Source organism: Cebus imitator, unplaced genomic scaffold, assembly GCF_001604975.1.
Source record: "Cebus imitator isolate Cc_AM_T3 unplaced genomic scaffold, Cebus_imitator-1.0 Scaffold21, whole genome shotgun sequence".
In the NCBI taxonomy this organism is placed as follows: Eukaryota; Metazoa; Chordata; class Mammalia; order Primates; family Cebidae; genus Cebus; species Cebus imitator.
In genome coordinates, this window is record NW_016107336.1 from 4,717,463 (window position 1) to 4,727,750 (window position 10,288).

Below are 10,288 nucleotides of genomic sequence, written 5' to 3' on the forward strand. Positions count from 1 at the left end.
CTGCAGGACTAACATTAACACCCCACTAATCTTAACACCCTACTCTCACTGTTTGAAGGCAGAAATTGACAAACTTTTCTCATAAAGTTGTTTTTTCCCCATTTTTTCTCTGTGGTTCTATATTCTTTTTTTTGGAGCAGAGCTTTGCTCTTGTTGCCCAGGCTGGAGTGCAATGGCATGATATTGGCTCACTGCAATATCCACCTCCTTGGTTCAAGCAATTCTCCTGCCTTAGCCTCCCAGGTAGTTGGGATTACAAGCACTTGTCACCATGCCTGGCTAATATTCTTTTGTATTTTTAGTAGAGACGAGGTTTCACCATGTTGGCCAGGGTGGTCTCGAACTCCTGACCTAAGGTGGTCCACCCGCCTCAGCCTCCAAAGGTGCTGGGATTACAGGCATGAGCCACTGTACCTGGCCTCTATACTCTTCATATAAATACATCACACTTGTTTTTCACAGTCTGGCCTCTTCTTCCTCCTGTCCTTTCTTTTCTTTTCTTTCTTTCTCTCTCTCTTTCCTTCTTTTTCTCCTTCCTTCCTTCCTTCCTTCCTCTCCCTCCCCCTGCCTTTCTTTTTTGAGACAGACTTTGGCTTTGTTACCCAGGCTGTAGTGCAGTGGCATGATCTCAGCTCACTGCAACCTCTACCTCTCAGGTTCAAGTGATTCTCGTGCTTCAGCCTCCCAAGTAGCTAGAATTACAGGCATGCACCACCGGGTAATATTTGTATTTTTAGTAGAGATGGGGTTTCGCCATGTTAGCCAGGGTGGTCTCAAACTCCTGGTCTCAAGTAATCTGCCCATCTAAGCCTCCCAGAGTGCTGGGATTACAGGAGGCACACCACCATGCCTGGGTAATTTCTATATTTTTAGCAGAGATGGGGTTTCACTATGTTGCCCAGGCTGGTCTTCGAGTCTTGGCCTCAAGTGATCTGCCTGTCTCGATCTCCAAAAGTTCTAGGATTACAGGCATGTGCCACCATACCCAGCTAATTTTCGTATTTTTATTAGAGACAGCGTTTTGCCATGTTGGTCAGGATGGTCATGAATTCCTGACCTCAGGTGATTCGCCCGCCTTGGCCTCCCAAAGTGCTGAGATTACAGGCTCGAGTCACAGTGCCTGGTCCTATATTTCATTTTGATAAATAAAAAAAGAGGCCCCCTGAGGCAAAAACTTCATAAACAGAAATCGATGAGAAGACCAAAAGCTTTATTCCTGCAACAGAATCTCCAATCTGATGTGCCAGAGATCTGACTGAAAATTATCTCACCATGTGCTCGCCTTGGCAGCACATATGCCAAAATTCTCTATGCTCAAATTCTTCCTAGATAGGCTTATTCAAAAAGTAAAGTGAGAAAGCCAATATTTAAGGGAAGAGGCTCAACTGTGAAAAACAAAATGCTCTCCAAGCCCCCTGCCGGGTAGCGGCTGCCTGTCTTAGGGTCCTCCAGGCCCTGGAGGTCCACCCTGGTTCAAGATGGGGAACCTCTGGTGCCACAAGATCAGATGAATGGGAAGGGGAGGTTGGACTGAGCCTACAAACTATCTTCTCAGGTGCCCCTAAAAGCAGCCTCAGTTTTATCCTCATAAAATCCTTCTAGTCTCAGGAATGTCATCTTGTGCCTGGTAATAGGAGAACACTGCTGTCTGGCTTCTAAGTCTCCGTCATCAAGTCTAGCAATTAAGAGACAGGGAGATGGGAAAAGACAAGGCAGATTTATAAAACAGCAAAAAAGGAAAGAATATGGCGTGTTTTATTTAATGCAGGCAGGCGTGTATAGACACAGAATAAGAAAGAAAATGTGAAGGAACATGGACTTTTAGATGTGAAACTTGGAGTATAAGTCAAATAAAGAGGCTATAAAGCATTTTATTTTCACTATCATTTTTGTAAAAGTGATTTGGGCTTATTAAATAAGTATCTTTGGGGTAAAATCTCCAACTGGGTTTACACTAAAATGCTACAACTTTTATCTTGCCATTAGATTCTACTTGAAATTCCTGAATTTATTTTCACTATCATTTTTGTAAAAGTGATCTGTGCTTATTAAATAAGTATCTTTGGGGTAAAATTTCCAATTGAGTTTATACTAAAACGCTGAAAAGCTGTGACTTTTATCTTTTCATTAGATGCTATTTGAAATTCCTGAATTTATATTCTCTTGGGGATTTTCACATTCTCAAGGATTCAGATATGACAAACTCCATAATGAGAAATTTGGTAAGGAATTCTGTCAAAATCATTCAGTACTCTAGGCCTGTGGAAACATTATCACAATTGGCTTGGGAAGAAGAGACCTCAAAAACGGGACAATCCATATCCTGGTTGTAACCAAGGGAGAGGACCATCTCCTCCAAATCTTGTCATTAGTCAGTCACTGATGGCCTTTTAAAGAAATGAGCAGTTTTACGTGTTTAAATGTGGAATGACACTTTATGCATGCTTATCCCTCACTAAATGGTGTGAGATGAGGAAATACCCAAGACACTGGACTACGGAGTGTGGGTCTTACCATTACTATTCAGAGTCTTCATGATAACTTCCATCTGTGCAAATTCATAGTTATAGTCTGGTTCAGAGGAAGCCTCACTGGCTGCATCCAGGTCATGCTCCGGTGGACCTGTTTCTTTCTCAAAGTCTTTCAACCAATCTCGACGCTTCCTCTTAGGTAAGTTTATTCTGTGGGGTTTTTCACCATTAGAGAAAATCAACTTGTTTTACACTTAAATAGATAACAGAAAAAAAGTGTAAGAAAATATATCACAGAACACAAAGACGTTACCTAAAAAAGTGATTATTTCCCCACAGGATTCGGTCACCATGCCACAGCTGGGTGGTACTACACACAAGGGCGCCGTTCACACAGGACCTGAGAGAACACGAGGGAAAATACCAGGTCAATGGGAAGAAGCAAAAGACCCTGCCCTGGCAGCCAAAGAGATAACTAGGGGAGCTTTCTTTTAATAATAATTGCATTCCAACTACTACTTAAAGAAGGAAGAGCAGAATGTGTAACCACTATGAAAACACACAATCTGATCTATGAAGACCAAGGGCTGCCAACATCCCTCAGAGAGTGATAACCTGACACCATGCACTCCTGATGGAGACAGAAACCACCACCCATAGCCACCCAGCACCCTGGCACCACCCATGGCTATTTTTGTCAAAATTGGAACTGAACCTGATCAAGTTTCCACATTTAAATGCCAATTTACGAAATACAGAGAAGAATAGAGGATATGAAATGATGCCATGGGATGCAGTAAGCAAAATCCTGACTGTGGGACCTCTAGGATCAACAATGAGATGACTTCGGCAAATAAAATACAAAGAAGAAGAGAGAAAGGCAGAGAGACAGAGACAAACACAGAGAGAGAGAGGAGAGAAAGGGGAAACCCATTTGGTAAAAGAGATCTAAAGAGGAATACAATAAAACCATGGTAGGGTCTGATCTGGATCCTAATTTCAAGAAACAGCTGAAAAAGAACGCTGATGAGACAACTGGGGAAATCTGAACACTGACTGGCTATATGATGTTTAGTAAGGAATTACTGTTATTTTAGGTAGGGTGATATTGAAACTATTTTTAAGAATCTTCATCTTTTAGAGAGACATACTGAGATATTTATGGATACAATGTTATAAAATCTGGAATCTGCTTTAAAATATTTTTCCCCCATCTGGAGGTGTTAGTGGGTGCCTATAATCCCAGCTACTTGGGAGGCTGAGGCAGGAGGTTTGCTTGAACCCAGAAGGCAAAGGTTGCAGTAGGCCGAGATCTTGCCACTGCACTCCAGCCGGGGCAACAGAATGAGGCTCTGTCACAAAAAAAATAAAATAAAATAATTTTTTTTTTTTGAGACAGGGTGTTACTCTGGTTGTCCAGGCTAGAGTGCAATTGTGCAATTATGGCTCACTACAGCCTCAACCTCCTGGGCTCAGGTGATCCTCCCACCTCATCCTCCTAAGTAGTTGAGACCAGAGGTGTGCACCACCACACCAGCTAATTTTTTGCAGAGTATGGGATTTCACCATGTTGTTTAGGCTGGTCTTGAATTCCTGGACTCAAGCAATCTGCCCACCTCGACCTCCCAAAGTGCTGGGATTACAGGTGTGAGCCACTGTTCCTGGCCTGCTTTAAAATAATTTGAAGGTAGAGGAAGGAGGAGGAGATATGGAAGACATATAAATAACAAAATTGTCCATGAGGTGTTCATTTTTGAACGTGGAGGATGGGTCCATGCATAGGGTTTCATTATATTTTTCTATTTTCTTTTTTTGAGACAGGGTCTCGCTCTGTAACCCAGGCTAGAGTGCCGTGGCATGATCACGGCTTACTATAGCCTTGACCTTCTGAGCTTGAGTGATCCTCCCACCTCAGCCTTGTAAGTAGCTGGGACTACAGGCATCAACTATCATGCCTGGCTAATTTATTTATTTATTTCTTGTAGAGATGGTATCTCACTATACTGCCTAGGCTGGCCTTGAACTCCTAGGCTTAAGTGATACTCTCGCCTCAGCCTCCCAAAGTGCTGGGATTACAGGTGTGAGCCACCCCACCTAGCCAATTTTCTGGTATTTAAAAATAAAACAGAACACTGGAGGTGGAGGAGATAACTAGTTAATTCAAGGCTAATTTGCCAAAGGACTGTCAGGTAAAGTTTGATGAAAGAAAAATAATGTTATTTTTGAGTTCTAATTTTCTAGTTACTTACTTTTTTCACTTAATCTTATTATCTGACTCCTGATCTTTAAAGGGTTCTAAGGCTCAGAGTTATGGAATAAGTGGAACCAGAACTCGCATATGAAAATAGTCACGACTTCACAGTAATCACTCTCTATAATCAGAAAGCAAGGACCCCTGAGGATCCAGTGCACCCTTAATTTTAATACAGCTGAAAGCAAACAGAAAGAGGCAGCAATCTCCTTCTGAAAATAAGGCACACAAGACACGTGAAGTCACCATGAACTTTTCTTACCTTGCATTTTCTTTTGGAGTAAGAGTGACGTCTCCATCAGATGCAATGTCAATCTCACAGTGCTCAGGCTGAATCCCTATGCCAAAAAGCTGGATATCCTGCGAGGTATCTGCACCCACCCTGGTATGATCCTAGTAAAAGTTTATTAAAAAAAGAAAAACCCACACTATGAGTAACCCAACAAAAATTTATCACAATCAATTTGAATAACTCATCAGCATATGCACAAAAATATTAAATGAATCCTGCCAGAGATGCTAAATATCTTAAGCATTAAAAGTAAAAAGCTTACCCTTAATACACCAAATTTTAAAAAGCATTTAAACACTACCAAAAAGATCCCCAATCAGCAATGATTTCAGAACATAGGAAATTGGACTTGACAGAATACTTTGAGTTTCAATTTTGACCATTTCACTGTCTGAGCCTCAGTTTTGTTGTTGGCAAAACCAGGATAATATTATCTATTTCACCTACTTAGATTTCTTTTAAGGATCATCTGAGTTAACAGTGAAAGTGTTTTGAAAACAGTTACATAAATTTAAGAACTATTAAAAAGCAGTTTCATTGACAGTCATATTTTAAAACATTTAACTTTTAAAATGCTAAACATTTTGAGTTTCTAATACTGATGTTACATAGAGTACTGAGGCCTGTGGATCATACCATGTACAAACTAGTGTGATTTTTTTTCTTGTTTTGGGATGCCTCACTCTGTCACCCAGGCTGAAGTGCAGTGGTGCAATCTCAGCTCACTGCACCCTCTGCCTCCTGGGTTGAAGTGATTCTCTTGTGTAAGCTTCCTGAGCAGCTGGGATTACAGGTATACACCCCCACGTCTGGCTAATGTTTAAGACAGTGGTTTCATCATGTTTGCCAGGCTGGTCTTGAGCTCCTGGCCTCAAGTGATCTGCCTGCCTCGGCCTCTAGGATTACTGGCCTGAGCCACTGTGCCTGGTCTCATGTGATTTTAAGTGTCTGGTATCTCAGACATACAAGAACTGAGACTATTGGTGATTCAGTCACTGCTTATCCCATTTTTTTCTATTTCTCTTAAAATTGCTTAATAACTATAATAATATCTCTCTAGTTGACAGAGAAAGTAGAAGGATTGGTCTTTCAATATTAAGATTTCAGAGATATTGTTTCCCATGATCTATGAAAAGAAAGAAGATAAAAAATAAAAGCAAAACAAAACAAAACAAAACAAACAAAAAAAGATTTCAGAGCTAATTCCTTACCCCTTACTCATTGCCTAAATGAACAGATGCTAAGTTTGCTGGGGGACCTTCAATAACTCAGGGGCTATTTGTACCATATTATGTCTCTAGGAAAAGTAGAAGGGAAAGGATCATAGAAGACTAAGGCTCCTTGCTTCAACACTGGCTTATTCTCCATTGCATTTTATATATTCGCTAGGCAGATCAGAATCCTTAACAAGGTGCCTCACTATTCACAAGGGGGCAATACCTCTGCATTTAGAGATTTAGGTGTGTGGACAGCATATGTAAACTGCCTTTAGGTCCCCACGTCCCCACTCCTTGAAAGTTTGTTTCTGTGACTCAGAAAGAGTGTGTATGTGTGAGGTTAAAAATGCCCTGATGCACTACACACTGGGGTCAGTTGGGGGGACATAGGGGAGGGACGGTGGGGGGTGGGGAGTTGGGGAGAGATAGCAAGGGGAGAGATGCCAGATGCAGGTGATGGGGAGGAAGGCAGCAAATCACACTGCCACTTGTGTACCTATGCAACAATCTTGCATGTTCTTCACATGTACCCCAAAACCTAAAATGCAATAAAATAAATAAATGGGGAAAAAATGCCCTGATGGCTGGCTGAATGCCATATGTCAGTCGTGGTGTCCTACACCAATGTCCATCAGATGTCTTATTTCTCACTTTGCAGAGTAAGCAAGCAGTTCTGAAAGTGTGATCTGAGAACCCCTGGAGCCTCCGAGAACCCTGCAGGAGGCTATGAGGTCAAAATTACTTTAATAGAAACATGAACACGTTGTTTGCCTTTGCTCTCTCATTTTATCATGAGTGTGATGGTAGAGTTTTCCAGAGTCTATGAGACATGTAATGATGTTACAGCCCTGAGGGCTAGGGGTTATATATTTATGTTTGTAGTTTAAAATGTTCTCAGTCTTAGCATCCAATACAGTGAACACAGATATAACCCAGATGCATGAAAGTTCTTTGGAGTCCTTATACTTTTTATGAGTGTAAATGGGTTCTGAAGTCAGAAAATTTGAGAAGCACTATAGTAAGCTATCCAACGTGGCATGTCCTGTAACCACAGAGGCAACAGGGTGGCCACATCCCACCTCTACACTTGAAGGGTGATTATGAGACCAAAAGTTATTTCTTTTTTTTTTTTTTTTTTTTTGAGACGGAGTTTCGCTCTTGTTACCCAGGCTGGAGTGCAATGGTGCGATCTCGGCTCACTGCAACCTCCGCCTCCCGGGTTCAGGCAATTCTCCTGCCCCAGCCTCCTGAGTAGCTGGGATTACAGGCATGCACCACCATGCCCAGCTAATTTTTTGTATTTTTAGTAGAGACGGGGTTTCACCATGTTGACCAGGATGGTCTCGATCTCTTGACCTCGTGATCCACCCGCCTCGGCCTCCCACAGTGCTGGGATTACAGGCTTGAGCCACCGCACCCGGCCAAAAGTTATTTCTTGAGGATATAGGTTTATAAGGGATAGATCTAGAATAACCTTGTTGTTTATTTAATCTAGCATGAGGGTCTGCTTTAGGCTTGTGTTGATCTTGAGATCTCCTTGGAATTACTCAGAAGCATAACTAAGAACCTCCAGAGCTTCTCAGGATCTCTGTGGAAGAACAGAGATATTCCCCAAATCCTTGTCATCTCACACCTAGAGCCTTCTCATATAGGTAGGCATCACGTTGACACCTACTGTTGCCCACTTGTGCCCCTCTGAAGCCTGGACTCACAGGAGATCAGTCCCAACTGCACAGCCCCACATGATGAAAAATAGCTGTTTTTCCTTCTCAGTGGTGATGTGAGGGCACTATCCATCTTCTTACTTTTACTGAGGGCTAAGCTGGATACAAAAAGCAACATCACAGAGACAGGCACCCAGATTCAACTAGGAACTATATAGGAATGAATCTTGATTGCAACTATGTATTTATATATTCTCCTACCTTTAAATAATAAACCAGAAGTTCGTTAAGTGCAGGGTCTGCATTCAGGTTGACTAAGTAGCATTTGTCATCCCCCACCTTGATACCAGACATCTCCAGGGAAATCCCCATGCTTTCAAGTTGTCGTTGTCTTTCCTGTGCACAAAAACAGACAAAAGAAGGAAACTCTATTTGTTGTTCTATTCACAAGATGTATCCATGGAAAGAGCAAGTCACTGTTTCTGGGGACAATGCCAATGGGATTACACATGCTACTCTCCTCAACCACATTTACAGAGTCTACAGTGCATGACATCTTGTGGCAGGAGTGATGGGGTACCAAGGATGAACGAGACACCATTTTGCCTCCTAAGGGGCTTAGAGTCTAGAATAAGGGACAAGACCACAAAACTAGAGGACAAAAGAGGAGAGTGCTGTGCTATTGGAAGAGTACAAAATGCCAGGGGCTGCAAAGGAGAGGGATCGTGATGGATTAAGAGACCAAGAAAGGCTGGAGAAAGAGAATACATCTGAGATAGTTCTTGAAGCATAAGAAGAATTTCAACAGATATATAAGGATAGGGTATTCTTGAGGCAGGACATACGGAAACACAGTAAAGAAAGACTCTGGACATACTAGATGATTTCAGGGGCAAAGAACCTCTGGCAAATATGGGAAAGCAATGGGAGTTGAGGCTAGAAGAGAAGGTTGGGTCTCTACTGCGGAAGGCCTTGTATTCATTCATTCATTCGAGATACATTTATTAGAGTCTACAACATAGTAGTTATTGATCTCAGGCTGCAAATACAGCACTGAATCAAATAAAGTCCTGTCTTTCATGAAAGCTTATATTTTGGTGGGAGAAACAGGATGTAAGAAAGCAGGCAAGTCAATATGGTACATAGAATTTCCAATGGTGTTAAGTAATATGAAGAAACATAAAGCAATGTTAAGAGGATAGTGAGTAAGGATAGGGGTATGTGTGGGTGTGAATGATATCTACAAGAAACATCAGCAGAAGGTTGGACTGGGTTCCAGTGACTGCTGTTAAGCTACTTGATGGAGATGGTCCAATATTTCCAAATGGTCAATGAGATTAAAAATGTTTGTGAAATATATAATGTAGAGAAATTAATGATGCACATAACCCCCGGGGAATTAGTCCTTCCTTTATATCTTAAGCAAAAGTTAAAATATAAACATATAGCATTTCCTAACAAGCCCAAAGAATCAAATACATTACAAAAATTATGATATGCTATATGTTACAAATTCTGTGTCAATTAGGCAGCTTCTTCAGAGGCTGAGGCAGTTGGATCACCTGAGGTCAGGGGTTTCAGACCAGCCTGGCCAACATGGTGAATCCATGTCTCTACTAAAAAAGTACAAAAATTACCCAGGTGTGGTGGCACGTGCCTGTAGTCGTAGCTACTTGGGAGGCTGAGGCAGGAGAATAGCTTGAACCTGGGAGGCGGGGGTTGCAGGAGGCCAAGATCACACCACTGCATTCCAGCCTGGGTGACAAAGCAAGTCTCCATCTCAATCAATCAATAGAACAAAAATTAAAATGAGGTAGCCTCATGCTTTGCCAGGTGATTTTAAAATCACAAAATAAGGCTGACACGGTGACTCACACCTATAATCCCAGCACTTTGGGAGGCCAAGGTGAGTGGATTGCCTGAGCTCAGGAGTTTGAGATCAGCCTGTGAAACCCCATCTCTACTAAAGTACAAAAAAATTAGCCAGGTGTAATGACGCACACCTCTAGTGCCAGCTACTCAGGAGGCTGAGGCAGGAGAACTGCTTGAACCCAGGAGGTGGAGGGTGCAGTGAGCTGAGATCGAGCCACTGCACTCCAGCCTGGGTGACAGAGTGATACTCTCTGGGGGGGAAAAATCACAAAACAGCAAATATGAAGAGCAGAAAATACAAATGATATTTTCTGTAACCATGTCTGTTCAAATTTAGCGCTAACACGTCTGGAAATTTATGGGCCATATTGTACATTGATAAAAAGACATGAAGTCAATGTCTAAAAGTGATGTTTGCTGGACCAGGCACAGTGGCTCACGCCTGCAACCCCAGCACTCTGGGAGGCTGAGACAGAAGAATCATCTGAGCTCAGGAGTTTGAGACCAGCCTGGGCAACAAA

At 42.1% G+C, this 10,288-nt stretch overlaps 1 protein-coding gene across 11 annotated transcripts in view; it reads right to left on the bottom strand.

Moving 5' to 3' along the window:
• KIF13A (kinesin family member 13A) overlaps positions 1 to 10,288 on the bottom strand; it is a 225,297-nt gene that overhangs the window by 63,512 nt on the left and 151,497 nt on the right. For all 11 annotated transcript variants that reach the window (XM_017521644.2, XM_037736015.1, XM_017521643.2 and 8 more), the window contains exons 13-16: positions 8,157 to 8,291; positions 4,985 to 5,115; positions 2,785 to 2,871; positions 2,515 to 2,681 (exon numbers count right to left, since the gene is read on the bottom strand). In XM_017521644.2, the coding sequence (XP_017377133.1) occupies positions 2,515 to 2,681; positions 2,785 to 2,871; positions 4,985 to 5,115; positions 8,157 to 8,291 (520 nt within the window). The remainder of the gene's footprint in view (positions 1 to 2,514; positions 2,682 to 2,784; positions 2,872 to 4,984; positions 5,116 to 8,156; positions 8,292 to 10,288) is intronic.